Source organism: Pholcus phalangioides, unplaced genomic scaffold (assembly GCF_987345545.1).
Source record: "Pholcus phalangioides strain wild (caught in Gottingen) unplaced genomic scaffold, Ppha-v1.0 ptg000021l_1, whole genome shotgun sequence".
Classification (NCBI taxonomy): Eukaryota; Metazoa; Arthropoda; class Arachnida; order Araneae; family Pholcidae; genus Pholcus; species Pholcus phalangioides.
The window spans coordinates 10,176,066-10,199,066 of record NW_028301614.1 but is presented as its reverse complement, the minus strand read 5'-3'; the positions used below and the strand labels follow the sequence as shown (position 1 = coordinate 10,199,066).

Below are 23,001 nucleotides of genomic sequence, written 5' to 3'. Positions count from 1 at the left end.
AAACCCCCATTATTTTAAAATACGTACTGATTTCAGTTTTACTAAATTATTCCCTTTTGTGTTATACTAACTGAGGAGCAATGAGATTCCTCTCCATTTTTTAAAAGACTGGTGTAATGGGGGATGATTCCAAAACATTTTCCCGGATGGCAATGAAGCAATTCCACTGATTGTGACAGCTAATGAAGTGTGCGCAGTGGCTCTCTTAACTTCATAACTTTACTGGAAGTTTCACTGAACTCCCCCGGAGATGGAAGCTTTTTTTCTTTTAATTATTTCTCGTACGATTTTTCAAAGTTTGCTGATCTTTTCCCGTGTAGGAAAAATCTTTGTTTCGTGATTTGCCGTCTCACATGTGTTCTCGAGAAAATTTGCTCCACAGCCAAGTAATTTTCTCCAGTGTTTACTTTCCTCCGTCTTCTCCGGAGGGATTTTGCTCACGTATTTCAAAGAAATACCTTATTTCGAAGTTTGCAATCATCTCCTTCGGTTCCTCCGTTCAGTAAGCATTACCTACGAGAAAACACGAATCCCTTTTATTTTAATCCTTGAATGGAACGACTCCCCATTTATTCCGTAAGGCGTTACATAATCTTTTTTTTTTTTTTTTTCAAGATAGGGTGCCAACTGCAAAATATATTAAATAAAATAAAGTTTAATATCGATATGATGATAAATTTGTGCTACTGTGAGAAAAGATCCATTATGAGATCCATTATTTTCCATTATTATTTGACTGAGAATTTTACACGGGAAACTCATTTTATCTAGAAAAATGAGTTTTATTTTTCATCTTTCTTCTGGGGTTTCACCAACGTTATTTGGATCATTATCATCAATAACATAGATTCTTTTAGATTGAAAATCTCATTAATTGAGCATGATATCTATATTGGGATTTTTTTACGTGAGAAATGACGGATTTGGCGTTTCCGTTACATATTGGTTATTTTACTATTCATCATTTATGAAATTGATATGAACGTAATTTCTGTTATCTGCACTGTATAGTTGGCGAGTATCAAATCAATATAACTTATTCTAGATTGGTATTCTACCGAACCTTCTGTGGGGTTTGAAAAATCCTGAAAGGCTAATCGAGTTTACAGATCTGTGCAACAAAATGCTTTCTGGGGAACAAGCAATCCAGTGGTTGGGGAGCTGGGTTCGAATCCCGGGTCGGGCATAGATTTCTACTAACACTAACAAATTCCCTGGACAGGTCGTAAAGATCTCTTGGGAATACGTGCTGATCACGTAATATTATAAAAAATATATATATCCTTTATCGGTTTTTCACGAATTTAATTCCAGTTACCGAAAGGCCTTTGAAAAGTACTTCGTTGCAGTTTTCTTATAGAACATGAAAGATAAAAGTGTTAAAATGAACAATATTTTCATACTGCTGTGTTTTGTAAAAGTCCTAACCCTTACAGTGGAAATCCCGAGATATCTCGTTTTCCTACAACCCTCTTATATCGGCAATCCCGAGCCCAGACAGCTCTGTACCGTGAGCTTTGCCTGATAACATGTTTCCCTTCTTCCCCCGTACTGTCAATCAACTGTCAGTGGGTGAAGTCAGCTTTCGTTCAGTCTCTTAACACAAGGCGAAAAGATATTTTTCGTTTCCATTCGAGGTAATACACGATTATGCTTATAGAATGAAAGGGGCCATTCAAGTATTACGTCAGCATCGGGGGTGGGAGGGTTTTTTTTATTTACTGACTTTTGATGACAAGGGGGGGGGGAGGAGGGGTTTGACGGTTGCTTACGTGAAGATATGAAGTATTCTAAGCTGCTGACGAAATTTTGCTGACAAGGGGGGGGGGGTCAGTGTTTTTTTGACTTTTGCTGACAATGGAGAGGGAGGGGGTCAAAAATGACTAAAAATTTGCTGACATAATACTTGAATGGCCCCAAATACATAAAACAGTTTTTTTCTCTTTCGTGTTTTCTTATCATTATTTTGTGCTGGGGGGAGGATTTGATTCCTGAGAGTTCAAGCCTGAGAAATGGCTACCACATCCAGGGAAGGCAGCAGGTACGCAAATTCAAATTACCCACTCCCGGCACGAGGAGGTAGTGATGAAAAATAATGATACGGGACTCTCTCGAAATCCTGTAATCGGAATGGGGGGTGGGGGAGGATTTATCAGCTCACGCTATCGGGGACGGGTGGCGGGGGGGGGGTGGTTCGAGCAACCCATGCTTCACTTATGAGTTGAATGGGGGTATCTTTCCGGATGCAAATAGGATCGCCGATTTGGGAATCCTCATTGATGAACAACTTAGGTTTTCTGAACATTGTTTAGTGGTGGTAAAAAAAAAAACCGAATAGAATGCTCGAATGTTTTTTACAGTTTTATTTACTTCGATTTGCAGCAGCCCATTGTTCGTTCATCCTTCAGAAATTTTAGCAATAATTTCAGTTTTTTGACCACATTTAGTGATATACCACACTTAAGATCGAAATTTTCTGAACTTTTGTCAAAGATATATGATTATTTTAAGCAAAGGTCTAATTTTTATTTGAACTCATAAGGATATTATTAATATCAATTACAACAATCGGATAGCTTTTCATTCAGTTAGGAGTAAATTTCCAAGTTTGCCTGCGGACCACCTGCGACACCGTCGCGGACCATAAAAGCTTGAGAAGAACTGCATTAGGCTATAGGCAATCCCAAACAAGATATGAAAAAATATCATAGGTATACAGTAAAACCTCTCGATATATATATATAGCGGACACTCCATGGGGACCAAATTTTGGGGGAAAAAAATATTATAACCATTCTTATCTTCATTTAACCAATTAATTATTTTTTATACCCGCACATGATACATTTCACGTGCACTGCACATATTTTGCAATAAATATTAAATTCAATTAAAATAAGTGTGAAGATGAAAGCATTCATAACAACACTATCAGTATTGTAATGTTGACTTTCTCCACGCATAGCATCATGTGTAAACAAAACCAACATCATCATTACGTTCCATTAATTAAGTAATTGATTGACGATTTATCATATTTACCAATACGAGCCTGAGACTAAACATAATCTTAGTTGAATATAGTGAATCTTGGTTTATGACCAAAATTTAATAAATTACAGTTTGCCTGGTTTTACTGTCCACTAACGGGAGTGTCCGCTAACGGGTGAGTGAAATACACTAAAGCCCTATTCCACGGGACCAAGGATCAGAAAAGTGTCCGTTAACGGGGAGAGTCCGTTAGGGGAGGTTCCACTTCATATGAATATATCTGTCGGGGGGGGGGGTCATATCGTTGTAGCGAGGGTTCACTGCAATATCAACATGTACATCAAAAGGAACACCTAAAAAATTGGCTGATAATAAAAATCATGGAAAAGAAGGCAAAAAATCAACAAATTGCTCAAAAAATTTCCCCATCTTTCTGGTAGTTTTATGTTGTTTTATTCTTCAAAACACTCGTTATGATGACGTCGAACGTCCAAATCGCATTTCGAAAACTCTTTTGTGTTTTAGGTTTTTTTCATTTTATTCCACTCAGACAAGACCGAAAGCGCAACTTTATCCTGTTGCACAAAAATGTCTTCTCCATGTTCTCAGTTATTACAAATCTTTTCTATCAGGTTTTTTTTTTGAACTTCTCTTTGATGCATTTCTCTGGTATTGCAATTTCCGACTCATTTCACCTTCTTCATGCACTTAATCTTCAATTACACTGGAAGGAAATGAAATCCCAATAACAGAAAGGAATGGCTCGAGGGACGCTTAAATCGTTTTTCAACACATTTCTAGAGCTGGCGCGCCAAATGCAGCGTGTGTGTTACGGTAAACGTGATAAATCGTTTATAATAGCCAGTTATTATGCGTACTTAACAATCGTATTGATAGGTTTGATAAATGTATCACACTTTTACGGTAAACATGCATAATACCCAAGTGTCGTAAATTTGACAAATACTGAAACAATCATCCCTTTTATCGTAGATTATCCATAATATCCAAGCGTCGTTGGTAAATTTGATAAATACTGAAAACATTACAACTTTTACCGACAGTTAAGCATAATAACCAAGTGTCGTTGGTAAATTTGATAAATATTTGAAATGTATCGCCTTTATCTGTGATTATGCGTAATAGCTGCTGTAATTACTGAATTTGATAAATATGAAAAAAATTCCAAATGTGTCTAGTACGTGTTATGAATATACATATATTCGGACCCCGATATAATGATAAATTTTATGATCGTATATCATTATATAATGATACAATGCATGCAGAGATGATGGACATCTTTTTTCCATGTCACCTTGTTGGGCATTTTGTCTGTTGTGGCCTTGTATTTGTATTTATATGAATTGTCATACGTATGTCAGATCCTCAAACAGTTCTCGCGAAATATCGATTGGTGGAAAATCCCTTATTCAGATATTTTCAGCCGGTAACTAAAATTACTGCTCAGTGTATCACCGGCATCTTTCTGAATTTTTGCGACATCGTACTAGAATTTTTATATAATTATTGCACTATATATCTGGCAACTAAATTATGAAAGAAAATTATAATTCCTGCTCATGCGTGATTATAGATCATTTACTTAAAATATTCAGTTAGATTTGAATATTTTAATATGTCGCATTCCAAATTAAATTTCTTTGTAGTGTGTCTCACGCATACATAGCGTCAAATTCACTGTAAATTTCACAAAAAATCTTTGAAAATTCCGCATGTTCTAAGCAAAAGAAAATACGATGTAAACAAGTATTTTTATTTTTTTTAAAAATTCAATATCTTCGTCAATGTACGTGCTACTTTCACGAAAATACACACGCGTATTGCCCAATGCTAGTAAAATATTTGTAAAAGTTACAAATCATTTGCTGGTTTTTAATGATACTGGGTTCATCAAGAAACCTTTTTCTTCCTAATTTAAATTTTTGTCGGTCCCCTAAATACATCCGTGGCTAAATTTTCACTGGAAATTAGGAATATAAGCACAGCGTTTACGTGACCGAAATTTCAGAAAGATTTGTCCAGTATTTCACTAGAAGTTCGAGAAAAAATGTCTAAACTCCGAAGTAAACGCAGACTTATAGTGTATAATATAGTGTATTTGTTACGTTAAATGTGATGAATCCGGTTACTATGCATTTTGACTCTACCTGGCTATAACTTGAGATAGAGAGATGTTCTGGTTAGGAGGAGGAGGTTACTATGCATAATCGCCGAGCATTTTGGTAAGTTCGATAAATTTCTCTAATCGCCAAGCATCCTTGGTAAACATGATAAATCGCCACGTTTACCTGCGATATTTGGTATTATACAAAATCGTCGGTAAAAGTGAATTTTTTAGCGTTTATATGTGATATATACTGTACATAAGAATTCATACATGTGTATTGCATCATTATATATATATATTTTAATAATAACGTGGTCTTCCCGTATTCCCAAGGGATCAGAATGATCCGTCCAGGGAATTTGTTAGTGTTAGTAGACATCCATGCCCGAACCGGGATTCGAACCCAGACCTGCGCAGTGAGAAGCTAGTTCCCTAACCACTCGACTGACTTTTCAGGGTAGGATAGTAAAATTTGTTATCATTATATCGGGGTCTGACTAAATTCATTACACATACTAGACTCATTTGGAAAATTGTTTTCCACATTTATCAAATTCACCAAATACACTAGGGTATATTCACACGCATATTCGCCGGTATGAGAGATAAATCTCTATCAAACTTACTAAAACGATTGGTTAAGTATGCATAATAAGAGGTTATTATCAATAATGACCTATTTATCATATTTATTGTAACATATATGTTAGACTTGTATTTTGAATAAATAGTTGCCATTATTAAGAAAAACCAACCCTTTATATAGGGCAATGCGAATTAGACCTGGACGTCTCTCACATTCTTCTTAACATGAAGTCCAATTTAGAAACTGAATTCTATACAAATCACACATATTCTAAGGCCGGGGTTACACTATAAAAGTTTTATGAAAGTCGTTTTGTAAAACTCGAAAAATGCAACCAACAAGCGCATCGGTTACATTCGAGTGAATGTAACCAATAAAATTATCGGTTGTTTTTTCAAATTTTGTAAAATATCTTTTATCAAACTTTTACCCGTTTAGGGACATTTATTTCATTTATCATACTTTTTGGATGTTAAATTGTTCGTGAAGAGTACTCTCACTGAGTTTATTTGTGGCAATAACGATTAGGCTTAGTTCTTTCTGTTATTGGCTTTGAAAAAAGCATGCATCAGACACCTCACATACGAAAATCATACCAAGAAATCAAGGTTCTGATTGTTTGATCTGAAGGCTGTATGTAATACGAGAAAAATAAAAGCAAAGCTTTCCTTAATCTTGATTGATTATCACAAGGGACAGCTGCCATGACCATGAAAAAAAAATGTATATATATATTTCCTGACTCTTTTTTTCGGACACGTTAATCTCTCTAAGGATGACCAGCAGTCTGATTGCCCTTGCGTGAATCTGTTCTGAAAGAGCGCCTCAAAGGGCGCTCAGCGAACGGAAATTCAATAGAAATTCTACACTTGTCCTTTCTGTGGCGAAATATTTGGATTTATGGGAGTTGTGTACAGTCTTATTGAAAGTTAACGTGAACTAAACCTACAAAAAAGTTACTGTTTCTAACTTTCGGTGAAAACGATAGAATTTTTTTTTTCCTTATCCTATTAAAGCTTTATTTCTTGTAGCTGGTTTTTTGAGTTCGTATTAGAGGTTATTTCTGATAATTATCTGACCGAAATTCCTTCCTAGGATGTTCTTTATAACTTTATAATTTCAAAACACCTAAAAATTTAAGTCTGACTTTGAAGCGCTTTCTGGAACCAAATATTCACCTAGGAACATTTGTCAGTGCTGGGCCGTACATCGTATAGCCCACCTATGCTATTGGTGCTTCATTGCAGCGAGATAGGCGAACATTGGAATGAAATGTTTTCGAATGATTATCGGACCAAGCTGGACATGAGTGCGGCTCTAACCGATACACACTGGCCGAGCCTGGTCCAATGTTTCTCGCCGAATATTTACTTCCAGAATATTCTCCTTGTTGTGGCTTTAGCTTTCTTCGAGTAATGTTTGGCCAGACAGACCATTAAACCAACCGTGACCCCCGTTCTGTCCCACTAGGAGATATAAGCTGGTCCGTCTCAGGAGACGTGGGCCACGGTGGAAAAATCCAATGACATCCAAGACCAGCAAACCATCCACACCAAGCCCCAAGCCAACCAGCAGCAGGATCCCTCATACAACTTCACCCCCCCACACACACACACTTCCCCACTTGTTGTACATGAAATGATATATCAATAGAAAGATATGTCCTTCCTTCCTGATCTGGAAGGAAGTCCGTTCCTTTGACTTAGGGAAAGGGCTGGAAGGTCTTTATCCTTCTCTTCGACTAGTCTTTCAATATCGTCCAGGATCAGGCTGGAAACGAGTGTGGCATCGGCTTTAGACTAACTAGTGTGGGACCTAAAACATTTGAAGGATCCACCTACTGACGCGTTATTCCTATCCTAGAAAATAATTCAAATTTTTTTCTGAATTTCATTATTTTCATTCGAAAGAATTTTATTATATTATTTTTTAATGGAAATTTTGACCGTGAATCTGTGGGAATCGTCCAAATAATGAAATATCAAATCGAAGTTAACCACAAAAATCGATTACTGATCGAAAGTGAAAAATCGCAAACTGTTACCCAAAGTCTTTTGTTAAATGAAAGATTTTCTAACTTGAACGCAGAAAACCGCCAGGAGGGTATATATTCAAGTAGTTTTAATCAGAGGAAAGTTCTGGAAGAGCAAATAAACAAACGGCTGCTGCGTTTGAGATCCATACGACCCATCAACTCCACATTTGCTGGGCGTGGGGGTGTTTTCATAACCATTTCATGAAGAAACAATCTCTGGATATTTCACCATTCCTGTGGAATTCTAACCTTTCTCGTAAATGAAAACTAGTTAACAGAGGAATGCGACGAAATAGTTAAAAATTCATCATCCAAACATACTTTACACAAATTGGAGATTGAAAATCGAACGCCCGCGCATTACTCTTCGACAGATAAGAGTTAAACATGAGAGTACAAGGTACAGTACAGTTGTCCCGCTTAATCCAGTAACGGAGATACCCCACTTAAACAGATAAAATTCTCTGTAACCAAAATCTCTCCCATAGAGACAATGTTAAAGTTTTCCATTTGATAGAACAATATAAATAACTTCTCCTTGAACCTTCATTCATCTATCGGGGTGCCTTAGATGAGACTATAACTACTCACACCCCTCCCCCATTCATCGCTCTGCCAATTAAATAAAGTACTGCATTGAAGCCATGGATGGTTTTAGAGTTTTGGGATGATCACCATTCAAGAGTTATCTCACATCATCTATAAGATCATTTTAAAATGATGAAATTTTTTTAAAAGAATTTTTCCCCGCTTAATCGAATATTGTGATTCACACATGGTATATATATATACAGTATATTCAAATAGTTTTTTAGCAGAGTTTCCTAAACCTTTTTGTCCTATCGCCCCCCCCCCCCAAGAATTTTTTTTTCCTCGTCCCCGCTCAAGTGAACCCATAAGATCTTATGTTATTCTCATAGCTTCTACCACAGCCTGAACAATTCCATCGTCTCCAGAGGACGATATCGCCCATTTCGGGAAACATTGAATTAGAAAAATAAGTAAATGTTCAATTTTCAATTGTTATCGAATTCCTGGACAAAATAGTTTTGCTGGAGCGAAAAACAGTTATCTTTATTTTAATTCGCTTATTCATTAAGAATTGTATATAAACTGATATCGGTCTTTTGAATGTATTGTATGATATTTGTTAAACCTCGTTTTTCTTAGCATGTAGGGGATGGGACAGACCAACCGTCTTCATTCAAAGATCCGGCGCCCCTCGATTTTTACGGCATGCCGGACAATGTGGGAGATACACTAGTATCTTAACTGTCGAAAAGTAAGTTCTGGAATTTTCTACCCCTATTTTGATTCCAGTGGCGCATTTGAAAATGTCATTAATGAAAAGAAAAAAAAAAAAAAGGAAAAGAAATTCCATTAGAGCGTTGCAAGGCGAATTTTCATTAGATTTTATGGCGATCGCGGTCGGTGGCTGATGTATATTTCACGAAACGCCTCTGGCGTTACGCGTGTCAGTGGTGCCTACGCAATCGACAGTTGATCAGTCGACGACTCCCGCAGCCGAGAGTATTTAAAAGGTCAATATTAGCGTGCAGCGGGGGGTTCCACGCTACCTAGCGTATCACTTATCACGCATTAAGTGTTAACTTCACCAGTGTCTCTATATCTTTCCTTATTATTATTATTATTTTTCGTGAAGCGTCGCATCTTTAGCGTTAGTTTATGCTAATTGAACGCTTTCAAATTATTTGCTTAACCTTCGATAACTTTCACCGTGATCTTCGTTTTATTTTTCAATGGCTCCAGTGAAGACATAAAGGGTTAAGCAATTTTTTTACAACATCGAAAATAATGGATCTGAGTTGAGAAGGTCGAAACCCGAGGTATTAGTTTTCACTACTAAAAAGCTAATCTAGTTCTATTGCGGTTATTCATTTATTCATTCCACGTGGCACTTAATACAACCATAGTCATATTTACTATATCGTTGAGGGAATGTCAGGTCCACATCACGATCACTTTTGGTTACCAAATGAATTATCTTGATTCTGGTAGCTTAGAGATTACAACGAACCATCGAATTGTCCGAATACCTGTCATCCGATAAATGATGGATGATCGTGGAAAACGGTCGATGATTGAAATAGCGCTCCCGAAATAAATGCAACGTTGTGGACAATGTACAAAATTTCAACCCGTGGACACATTTAGAGGAGGAAGAAAATTAACGCTTCTGAGCATTTTAAGGCGAACTTGAATATGTTTGCAGCATGGGCTAACGATTGGAGCATGACCTTTAGCATCGACAAGTGCATGGTCGATTATTTTGGTTCGAACAACCCACATTTCACCTACGAGTTGAATGGTGGTGTCATTGCGAATGTAACTAGGATCACTGATTTGGCAATTCTCATTGACAAGATGCTTAGTTTTTCTGAACATTGTTCAGCAATTGTTAAAAAATCGTACATAATGTTCGGTTTCATTCTCATAAAGGTCTCCAGGTCTCTTCGCATTCTTCCAAAGTGATCCTTCTACTTTCCCTTGGCATAGTTCGTCCTGGATCGAAGTATGAAATTAGGTTTTTGAGATCATCCTTACAGAGGGAAACTGACTTGGTTGAGGGGCTGCAGAGAAGAGTCATGAGTGCTGTTGATGGCACACGGGGCTATAAAAAAAAGACTTGATTTTCAAAAAATTATTGCATTGGAAGAGTGTAGGTGTCGGTCGGGAGGGGATGCGGTCAAGTTTTTAAAATTTTCAACGGGATTGAAAAAATGGACCATGAGCTATTAACACATCGTCAAGCAACAGCTTCGACAAGGGGACACCTGTATGTCCCCTTGTTTGTCGACAAACGCCAGTTTATAGGTTTGGTAAATATGGAAAGATTTAGAAGTGACTTAACCAATTTTAAAAGCGTTATAACTCCGGAATTATTGGTCAAATCAAAAACACTGAAAACACTATTTTCCATTAGTTTCAACACGGAATCACGTGTGTGATTATTGGCAAATCGATGGTATTCACCCTGTAAAACATATGTGACTAAAATGTTCACTTGCAGCATGACAACTAACCGGTTCGCTTACAAGGTTTCGGCGAGAAATTCGAATGACCTCTATTTGACGAATGGGTGAAAAATATGGTAACCTCGTCCTAACCTAACCGCACGTTAGAGAAAGGTAAAGAAGTTGAATGAAAAAAAACAAAAAAAACAAATGAAGAAAAACAGTACAATACATAAGTGCAGATTAGAGATGGAGGTAAGCGAATGTAGTTATACAAATACAAATACAAATACAACGCCACAACAGGCAAAATGCCCAACGAGGTGGCTGATAAAAAGATGCCCATAAAAATATGGTTGTCATATGTTTCAAAAATACAGCAACCCAATTAAAAATGCAATTAACACAAATTACAAACAATATATACACATGATAAAATATTATACGATGCCCATAAAGATTACTTATGGTTGTCTTATTCTAAGAATGGATAGCTTCTCGATTTACCCCAACATGTTTATCGTATTTCTTTTTAAATGTTACAATTTACTACCTCCGGGGGTAAGCTATTCCATTTATTAACAACCCTATTGGAGAAAAATTCCCTGCGACACCATAACCTTGCATTGTCCCTCACCAATCGATACTGGTGTCCCCTTGTAAAAGCAGTCGATTGGCGGTGTACTAAAAGTTCATGGTCCATCCTATCCATCCCATTGAAAATTTTGAACACTTCGATCATATCTCCTCGACACCTGCGTTCATCCAATGTAAACATATTCAAAAAATGAAGTCTTTCTTCATAACTCAAGCCCTGTGTGCCAATAAGGACACGCGTAGCTCTTCTCTGCACCCCTTCAACCAAGTCTATGTCCCTCTGTAGGTATGGTCTCCAAAACCTTACAGCATACTCCAGTCCAGGACGAACTAAGCCTCGAAAAAGAGGAAGAATGACTTTAGGAGAACGCGAAGAGACCTTTTTGAAAATGAGACCAAGCATTCTATTCGATTTTTTGACAACCGCTGAACAATGTTCAGAAAACTTAAGTCGCTCGTCAATGAGAATTCCCAAATCGGTGACTCTAGTTGCATCCGGGATAGTGACACCATTCAACTCGTAAGAGAACCGTTGGTTGTTCGAACCAAAATGAGCGACCATGCACTTATCTACGCTAAACGTCATGCTCCATTCATTTGCCCATGCTGCAATCTTGTTTAAGTTGGTCTGGAGCAACTCCCTATCGCTTTCATTCCCGATTACCCCCATTAGCTTCACATCATCTGCGAATTTGCTAGTAATTCCATCGATACCCTGATCGAGTTTATCGATAAAAAGTGAAAAAAGTATGGGGCCAAGGACACTTCCCTGAGGAACTCCACTTGTGACGTCTGTCCAACCAGAGAATTCCCCGTTCACCATAACTCGTTGCGACCTATCTCTTAACCACGATTCTATCCAATTCAGCAAGTTGCCCCCTATTCCAATCTCGTGTAAACGCTTCAAGAGTTTGCCATGTTGGACCCGATCGAATGCCTTCTGGAAATCAAGGTAAACAACGTCGACATTTTTGCTCTTACCCAAAGCCTTAGTCACGTAATCGTAGAAGCAAAGGAGGTTAGTTACACATGACTTCCCCTTCCTGAACCCATGCTGATTATCCGACAATACATTATTCTCGTCTATCCACTTCACAAACTGCCTTTTGATGATAATTTCCAAAATTTTCGAGAGGGAGCTCGTCAAACTCACTGGACGATAATTAGACACCACTTCTCTACTACCCTTCTTAAATATCGGAACAACGTTAGCCAGTTTCCAATCTCTCGGGGCGATACCCTCAGCAACACTACTCCTGTATATCTGTGCGACTGGCCCCAACAATTCATTAGCACCTTCCCTGAGAACCCTGGGATAGATATCATCTGGTCCTGGTGCTTTGCTTGCACATACATTTCTTAGAAGATTTAGGACCTCCACGTCTTCCACTTGAATATCGTTGAGCGTTTTATTACCCCATGCAACACCCGTATATCGAATATCATTATCTCCATTAAAAACCGACGTAGTAGATTACGTAGTAGATACGTAGTAGATTTCTCTTTTTACCCTCACCCAACCAGTTCTATTTTGCTCTTATACGTATATAGTAGAAAGATACATCATATGTGGGGGAAGAAGTCACTAAAGTAAATATGGGAAGCATAGTTTACATGGGAAATAGAAAAAGCGGGTTTAAAACCTTCTTCAAGAATTTTCACCAATGACTGCTCTCCATTTTTACGAAAGAAAAAAGTCGTCAAGCGGGTGCTAGAACTCCCAATGCTACCTCAATATTGCACATGTAAACGGGGCTTGATAATTGTATAGAAACAAAAGGAAGACAAAAAAAAGAACAACTTCGTAGGGCTACAACAAAGCCTGACGGTGATAAGACAGGAAAGAAAACAGAGACAGCTTGTTTGACTTTATTCCAAAGGCGTTTGGACGCAATACTACGTCATTTGTCTACGTGATACTACGTCGGGTTGCATCTTGTGATCACAAAACGACAATTGAAATATTTCATTCGAGAGTGTTTCTCTCTCTCTCTCTCACCACTGCTACTTCTTTTTTAAATTACATCCGAATAAAATAAATGGAGTCAGTATATCATGTAAAAGCTCCGAGTAACAAAAAGAAAAAAAAATCTGTCCGACTTTTTCTAGTAAGGGTTTTCCGCAGCTCCCCCCCCACGGTTTTGTCATGCTAATCATTAGAATGTTCTCGATAAAATAAGTGTGTATTCATGTCCTCTCTCGAGATCTTATTTCCTTCCTAACGAACAACGGTACTAGAACCTCAACGTGTTACCCTATCTCAAAAGATTAGTAACGATCTGAATAGTGCGAAGTTCGTAACCTTGTTAAAATGTAAATCTGAACTTGAGTAGGGGTGTTACGAGTATCAGAAAGAAATCCATTTCTATTCGATAACGAGAAAATTTCCTTTCTTCAATGTCATTTGAGACAGCTTTTTTTAATCTGGTATTAAAATCGAGAAATTAAATTTTTGATGAAATATCTAGTAAATATATCGCAATTTCTATCGGTTATTTTTAGAGTTATGTTCGATTATATAGGGACTTCCGTTTTTTTATTGTTTTACTGCATACCGAATCTGTCCATGTTTCTATAAGTAAATGATTTAGAGCCGCAACTTCGTAGCTTCAGAAGTAATGATTCAGAGCTGGCAACTCCTTTTAAGCTCTATAACTGATGCTTTAGGGAAGAAGCTCTACTCAGCTCAATCACCGTGTCGTCTTACTTAGCTCTGTTAGAGCAGCAACTCTACCTGGGTCCTTCAGGGAGGCAACCGTTTCTCAACCTATGGTCCGCAGGCAGACTTGATAAAATTATTCACCCGTTGCAATTGATATCAGTAACACCCGCATGGGTTCGAATAAAAATAGTTAGGTTCCAAAACATTTACATTCATCATCGAGGAGAATGCAGAAAATTGCGAACCTAAATACGGGATACCACTGAATTTAGCCAAAAACTCCTATTTATTGCTTTTACACTAATTGCAATTTTTGCTTTCAATACGGCTACAGCTGGTGAAGAGTGTAAAAATAAAGGCTGCTACAAATCGCAGTAAACAAAAATGTATAGTTCACGAAAAAAACATTCAAATGATCTGATGACCATACTTCATTGAAGAAAAATAAAATTCGTTAAGCTGGGATCTTAAACCGTAAAATACGGGACACCACCAATTGTCATCAAAAACATTGTCAGAGTATTGTAGACACAACATTATAGAACATTGCAGAAAAAAATGTAAGCACAATTACCAATAGTAATTAAAATCTGAAAAAAAATTGAGGACAAATCGTTGGACTTGACAAATACGTGAGAAGAATATTTATAATTTTTGCCATGATTATCATTTAAATAAATTATAATATCATTTAGGTTATGAAAATGGTGTGTGTGTGTGTGTGAATTCACGACTTCGGTAAACACTAGAAATTCAAAAAAGTATCGTTAGGAATGGAAACAAGTTGTCTATCAAATTGTTTCAGACATTTCACTGGTCCTTGTTTCAGAAAGGTTGAGAAACACTGTGGTATACTTTACGCTGAGTACTGTACATCTTTGTTTGTTGTTGAATTGTATATATTGGGGGTTTAGTGGGGCTCTGTAACTCCGGTTGGGAAACGATGAAGGTATTATATAATGTTGAGTGGACGTTTGTGCGAGCTTGCCATCAATGCAATTTCGTAGGAGTGAGCCTGCTCTCTCAGGAAAATGCAATTTATTGTCCTGCGATAAAATTATTTTGTAGTCAGACTGTAGTGGCTGGCGCTTTACGGTGGAATCATCAGCTAATATTGTTGGCTATCAATTCTGAGATCGTTCAGGAAATGATTCGATTGTCGACGCAACCAAGTGAATGGTGGCAATCAGAGAAGACGTGTTTTCCGCTTGGAATTGAAACGGACAGCCGAGTGTGCGCAAATATACACACTTGTATACACACAACACTCGATTGTTAAAATCTACTAGCATATTCAAATACCATAATCCTTCAGGATAGAGCCTAAACTGGTCTACGGGAGTATTGACAAACGAGACGTGGACTCTATTTGACTTTTAATTTTTTTTTTCAATCGTATGGAATGCTATACTATTATAGGAAATAAAATTTTTGTCATCAGTGCCGTAATCGATGGAAACATGAAAAAATATTTTTTCCCGATTGGGCAAAAAACTAATGTAAAATCAATAATCATTCTTCATCAAAGTATAATGCAAACTGAAATCACATGAATAGTATTTTTGGCGGAGAAAATCCGAACCTTTACTTAAAATATCGTAAAACAAACCATTATCTGAAAAAGTTTCATTTAAAAGAGTATTTATCGTTTATCAATATAACAATATCCTAAAATATAAGCTTTAAAATTTCATGAAATCCAAATAAATGTTTTTATATGTAAAAATTTATGAAAAACTTCACGAATCAAAACTCGAACAATTTTCGATAAATTCAGAGATATTGAGACAATAATTTCTTTAAATAATACATTGTTCAATGTATACAAACTTGATCTATCTTGGAAGTGAGGCATAAAAATGTTATAATTAAGTTATAATTAAACGAATCTCGCGGGATAACATTTCCTTTTAAAAAAAACGCGACGTCAAAATCAATAATAACAATTGTATAAGTCAAAATTTGTTATTTAACTCATAATTACAAAAAAATCATAACAAATTTAATAATTTCTTTAAGTATGGACACATGTTCAATACATAACCTTGACCTTGGAAAGTTATATTCATAACAAACGCTACATACGGGTAATATTTTCTTCATATTGTATATCTTGATGTTATATTAGGTTGCTTTGAAAGTTTCCTTCGTTTTATAAGTAGAAGATACGCAATATTTTACGTTCTATTATTCATTTATAACATATATATGATCCAAGTCTGCTGTATTTTTCTTCTGCGATCTCTCCGGAAGCCGCATATCGCCATCTTTCCTAAAACTTTTTGTGCTTTGTTAGCAAAAGAACATTGAAAATGCAATTTTTTTTTTGTCATTTATTCCACTTAAACTTCTACCGTGAAGATAATATTTCAATGGAAAAAAGAAATAAAGTCACATAAAGCAATATCCGGAGATTACAAAAAATGTGGTTAGAACATCATAATCAATTCTTAGCAATATTTTTTAATGGTTGAAGATAGTTGAGAAAATGATAATGGAAATTGCGTTTTTAGCGAGCAGAGCAAAAATGCTTTCGAAAGATTGCATTATTTGGCTTCTGAAGAGACGCAAGAGGGTAATAAAGTAGAATATGCAGTCAAATCCCATTATAACGGAGAGAGAACAAAATTTCGTTATTAAGGAATTCTAGGTTGTTTGTCATTGTTCCCATGTAAGCTTATTTGGGGCGGAGATTAGAAAAGATTTCGTCAAAACGAGATTTTTTTGCTATAAACGTATTTGTTAAAACGAGATTTTTTTGCTATAAACGTATTTGTTAAAACGAGATTTTTTTGCTGTAAACGTATTTGTTAAAACGAGATTTTTTTGCTATAAACGTATTTGTTAAAACGAGATTTTTTCTATAATAGTATTCGTTAAAACGGGATTTGGCTGTAATGCAAATAACTGAATGATATGACGTAAAACAAAATATTGCGAATTTTGTTACTCTCTGATAAAAGGGGAAAACAATTTCAGTATCACTCATTAATAATGACATGCAGTAAACCCTTACGGGGGTTGGTGTACGCAAATTTTCCAAAAAAACACATTTTAAAATTTTTCAGTATTCAAATACTATGAAATTTTCTGCGTCTAACTGTGTGTGTTCAAGATTTTGTTTTACCTGTAATAGAAACATTTTTAAAATATTTTAATATTTACTGCCGGTAGGCATGATATATAAGCGAATGTTTTTCACGGAAATGCCCTTTTCTCAAAACTGAGTTGTTTTTTTTTCTTAGATAAAGAATATTTTTTCGAATACTAAATTCATTCAAATGTCTTGAAACTTTGTGTGTCTCTAAACTATGTTACATATTTTACTAAAATCATTCAACAAAATTTTATGGCACAAAATATGGGTAAATTTTGGGGATTTTTGGAAAAGTTTCATGTTGTTGGAGTAAAAATTCTATAACAAAATAACCAGCGATTCAAACCATAAAAGCTGGTGTCAAATTTTATAAAAATATCCATAGCATTTGAGGAAAAAAAAAGAGTTCTTATTCTCTTTTAAAGTGAATAGAAAATTTTTAAATCTTCCTTAGAAGGAGATTTTTCCCATTTCTCCCAAGCATGGGAAACCAAGATCGTGCACCAAACCCCTTAAACGTGTCCCCGCAGATGCGGTCAGCCCCCTCTTTGACGAAAAAATAGTGATCAAGTTTTATTTTGAAGGTTTCGACGAGAACCCACATTTTCACTGTAATCTCTGTTTTACGAACGAATTTTTTTTGTCCTGTCGATGTCCGAAAACGAAAGGGTTCTACTGTATTAATAATATATTGTTACCTGACGATAACTTACTCAACAAATACCACGCGAGTGAACAGACGAACATTATTTTTAATTGTGAATGTGGAAAATGTATCAATAAGAAATTTAATATTGGGAAGTGTTTTCATAGAAATGAAGGCAGTTCTTATGCCGATCAAATTGAAAATTGAAGAATCCGACTATGTTTAAAACATTATTATAAAGAAAATCAATTGTTTTTATTTTTTATGAAAAATCATTTGTTTTTGTGATTCAAAAACAAGCCATGCTTTGTTTATGTGACGAACCGAAGTTACGTCCACTTCAGTGTTGCGCTTTTCCATCAAGTAATATGGGAATAAAAACGCGTTTTACAAAGAATGCTATTTTTGGCATTTTACTTGAGCTTGAGACTTCTATCACTATGAAAATTGTATCACTATAAAATTTTATTATAATATCTTTTCATATATATTTTTAAGGTTAAGAACTAAAATCTAAGTTCTATCATTTGTAATTGTCTAATTGTAGTGTTTTATACGATATGCTAAATCAAATTTCAAAAAATTCACCCGCACACAGACAGATTCACGTGTAACTTACGAACATAACTTATGATCATTTAAATTTTCGTTCGTAACCTGCATCATTACTGGCTGAATATACTGAATGAATGAACGCCAGAACTTTGCCACTGGACTTATCTCGTTGCCGAGATCTCTTCCAGCCCAGCTTCGTGGCAGAGTCTGGAACACTTTATTTAGTGTCAAAAAAAAACAAAAACATACAAACTTTTTTACAACATATATTCCCCGGACAATTGGGTACTGTCGCGATTAACAAATTAAGCTAGTAGCTAGCTGAATATACTGTGAGAATAACAAAACATTTCATTTATAGAATTTTTTGCAATCCTGTTTCAAATATTACGGACGTTTGCTTGAAATTTGACATAAAAATGACTTTTTAGCAGAAAAATAACATAAAGAGTCCAAAATTTATTGTTGTTTTCATCAGTTTGGGACAGTTCCTATCAAAAAATGTTACTAAAGTTCACTCCAGTAATTAAAGTACAAAAAAAAGTGCTCAGCAATGTAATCGGATATCTCGAGACACCATAATTTTTACGATAAGTAATGATTTTTGCTTTTATATAAGTTATATCAATGATTTTTGCACATATCGAACTTAAAAAAAATGAATTTTTAAACAAAGTGGAAAAGAAACTTTCCTATTTCATAGAAAACTATAATAATATTAAAAAAAGCAAAATATTTTCCGAAAAAAAAGTATATACAATTTTATTACTATTTTTTTATTGTGTGTACGTGGTGTAGTAAAAAGGTACTCACAATCGAGTAACACCTCTCGTCAGATTCTTTGGAAACTCCACAATGTTGAAGCCACGGCATTGACAAATCACTTCATCTAAGACGATGGTGTCCCTCAAGCACCTACATCCTGTTCTCGGGCCCCTCTCAAACACTTCTGGGCTTCCATAGGTCCAGTTCTGGCCTTCCGCAAACAACGGTCTGCTTGTTAAAATACTCAACAAGACGAGCAGAGCAAACATTTTGTTTCGCTCTTCCAAAAAGTTTTTCCAAACCAATCAAGTTCTGTTTTTTCTACTTTGAAATATTTTTCTTTTTCTATTGATAGTCTACTTAGTACTCTAGAAAATTTTCTAGTTCTTATCTAGGCAATATAGTACATAAGAAATGTTTGACTACGAAGTCGATGGAAGTTGTTTGCAAACAAGGGGTCGAGGAAAATAACCTCTCGTCCGGCACTGGTAGAATCTTCACGAGGAATGCTCCAGACAAAAAGCCAGCGGCTACTCCTAACTCGGGTGTTATTGATTTTGCTACTGTGACGAGAATTTGGTTGGACGAGGCGTGTTCGGATGCTCAACAGGTGTGCGCCTAGAGAAAGAACGCAATTCTTTCAAAACTATTCAATTACTAACTTTATTTTTTAAGCAAATTAATTCGGAAAAATTCCATTGACATTCCATAGTTAGTGATCAAGCAGTCTAAGGAGCAATGAGATTAGGAAAAGTAAAGCTGCTTACCTGGATATTCCGAATTCTTGGAGCATTTGAAGTGTCTCGGAAAACCATCCAATCGCAATTTTAATCCATCGCACTCCAAGTATTTAGGAATCAGAATATGATAAATCTCTGTGTGTGTGTGTGTGGTCAATTAAATTTTAATCTACTTTTTAAGTTGATCTTTAGCGTTGACAAGTGCATGGTCGCTCATTTTGGTTCGAACAACCCACGGTTATCTTACGAATTGCATGGTGTCACTATCCCGGATGCAACTAGGGTCACCGATTTGGGAATTCTCATTAACGAGCGACTTAGGTTTTCTGAACATTGTTCAGCGGTGGTAAAAAAAAAACCGAATAGAGTGCTTGGTTTTATTTTCAAAAAGGTCTCTTCGAATCGTTCTTCTAAAGTCATTCTTCCGCTTTTCCGAGGCTTAGTTCGTCCTGGACTGGAGTATGCTGTAAGGTTTTTGAGACCATACCTACGGAGAGACATAGACTTGGTAGAAAGGGTTTTATAGAAGAGCTACGCGTGTCCTTGTGGGCACATGCGGCAGAGACTTCATTTTTTGAATATTTTTACATTGGATGGACGCAGATGTCGGGAAGATATGATCAGAAGTGTTCAAAATTTTCAACGGTGTGGATAGGATGAACCATGATTTATTAATTCGCCGTCAATCAACTGCTTTTACATGGGAACACCAGTATCGATTGATAAGGGACAATTCTAGGTTATGGTGTCGCGGGGAATTTTTCTCTAATAGGGTTGTTAATAAATGGAATGGCTTACCCTCGGAGGTAGTAAATTCTAACACTATTGACACGTTTAAAAAGAAATGCAATAAACATGTTGGTGTAAATCGAGAAGCTATCCATTCTTAGAATATGACAATCATAAATACATGTTATGGGCATTGTATAATATTTTATCATGTATATATACTGTTTATAATTTTTGTGATTGCATTTTTAATTGGATTGCTGTATTTTAGTAATATATGATATCCATATTTGTTATGGGCATCTTTTTTTTCAGCCACCTCGTCGGGCATTTTGCCTGTTGTGGTGTTGTATTTGTATTTGTTTCACCTTAACTTTTGAGAATTCAAATAGGAAAATATTTTTCTGTCTGAAACATTTTAAATAATTACATATAATGTCAGTTTTACTGCACTTAATACTACATAATTCTAGCAGACGAAAAGTTTTATTTGAAAAATTTGAATTTTTCGAATGTTGGACCCGGGGTATGCTTATAATACTAGTTTTATTTATATGAATATTTGGAAGGAAGTTGACTTATAGTTGCGCAAGTTTTCGTTCAAGAAGTTTTTCAAAAAGTTTGGAATACTGCCACGGGAAAACATTTTGCACGTCTTAAATTATTAGGACAGTAAAACTCCTCTAGCCACTTGGCGTTCCGCAAGTGTGCCGTCAGCGAAATAGATATTGTATAACGGAAAAAACTTATTTCAGGAGGGTGTGTGTCAAAATAAAGGTTTTTGTCACAAAAACTCTTTACTGAATTTATTTACAATGCCCATAAAAAAAAAAAAATACAAAAAACGATGAATCCCTTTACAACGGCATTTTTTTCAAATCTTGTTTGGAATCACCTATAATCTGTAATGTTAAACTTTCTCGATGCAACGCTATCCTTTTCTATGATAAACCGCTTTATAACGATACCTTTCGAGGAGGCTTTTGAAACCGCCACACCATTATTTATATTTATCTTTTGCTCAAAAAATATCTTTGAATATATTTACAAACTCGCAACACATTTCAGTTGTTCCGAGGACGTCTAATGATATCGGTATTGGGAATCACCTAATCATCGAAAGTATTCAGTATCGCTTTTTGTGGATACATCAAAGTGCATTGCGATAAACCAGTTTATAGGGACAATACACATTTCACTGAAAGAATTTCTTTTATCCGCTAACCAATTAAAATATTTTGCGGCGAATAAATACTCATAGGTGCACTGTTTGATGGTATTAACGACGCTATGCACAGTAATATTCCAGCTGTGTATTAAAAATGTATTTCTCCTCTGAAAATTTTCTTTTCATGAAAATATTCTTTTTCGATGATGGCAACAATATATAATCTCTTTCACTTGTCCCAAAGAATTTCATTTTGCTTTGCAAAGCATGTTATACTTTTTACAAGGGTGAAGAAAAAAGATCGAAATTCGAAGCTCCCTCAGATCTACGGATTCACGTTATTTTTCCGCAGTATTTTTCAAAAGTACTTAAAAGAAAGAAACAATATTTTTGTTGCCGGAAATTTCTTGTTTTAGAAAATTTTCGTGGACATGATTTATTTTTTTCATTTTTAAATGTGAATATAATGAATCGTAAAAGTGGAAACATAATCCGAATTCCTCCCATACATTTAGTAATAATGTGTTGCGCTGAATTGAAAAGAAACTTTCCACTTATTTGCCCAAACGAAAATGAGCAAACATGTGGAAGAATGCAGAAATGGTTGCCCATTAGAATATTCTTACGAATGGATTAATTTTGAATTTTTTTACAAGAAGGGAAATATTTTTAATTGAAAAAAATGTGAATTTTTTTTGCAAGAAAACTAAGTTAATGGTTGTTAAGGGAATAGCGAATCAACTTCTTAAATAGCATTTGATGTATTTTTGTAAGAATTCCGCGATACGGATTCCAAGAAAAATTTCGAAATGTTTTTAATACAAATCCTCGAAGAAGTTTGAAAAATTATTTTCACGTTTTTCATGTCGACTTATGCTTGTTCATGAACTGTATACGTTCATATTCACAATTTTCAAATTTTTTGAAATACCAATTTGGCTAAAAACACAAATATCGTACCAGGTGAATCCCCCAACATGGTGGTTGAATTAAAAAAATACCCCTACCAAATATGGTACGGGTATTCATTAATATTAATAATTATATTTATATTTCATATTATTTTATATTAATAAGTAAAAAACACTTATTTGAAAATGGCAATATAACAAATAAATCCGTTTAAGAAATAAAATTGGAAAAAGTCCTCTCACAATGTGGTAGCAGACCTTCAACACAATACTTAAATCGCATTAAAATATTAAACACATGTGGCAACACCAGTATAACACGAAATAAACATAACTATGTTAGGATCAAGCATATAATTATGTTACGGTAAATGTAATGAATTGATTATTATCATACAAAAATAAAACAAACA

The 23,001-nt window shown here is 35.5% G+C and overlaps 1 protein-coding gene across 1 annotated transcript in view; it reads right to left on the bottom strand.

The window, feature by feature from the left end:
• LOC149070591 (follicle-stimulating hormone receptor-like) overlaps positions 1 to 19,522 on the bottom strand; it is a 133,452-nt gene extending 113,930 nt beyond the window's left edge. The window contains exon 1 of the mRNA XM_089249033.1: positions 19,089 to 19,522. Within this exon, the coding sequence (XP_089105159.1) occupies positions 19,089 to 19,309 (221 nt within the window). The 5' untranslated portion in view covers positions 19,310 to 19,522. The remainder of the gene's footprint in view (positions 1 to 19,088) is intronic.
• Positions 19,523 to 23,001: the final 3,479 nt, after the last annotated feature.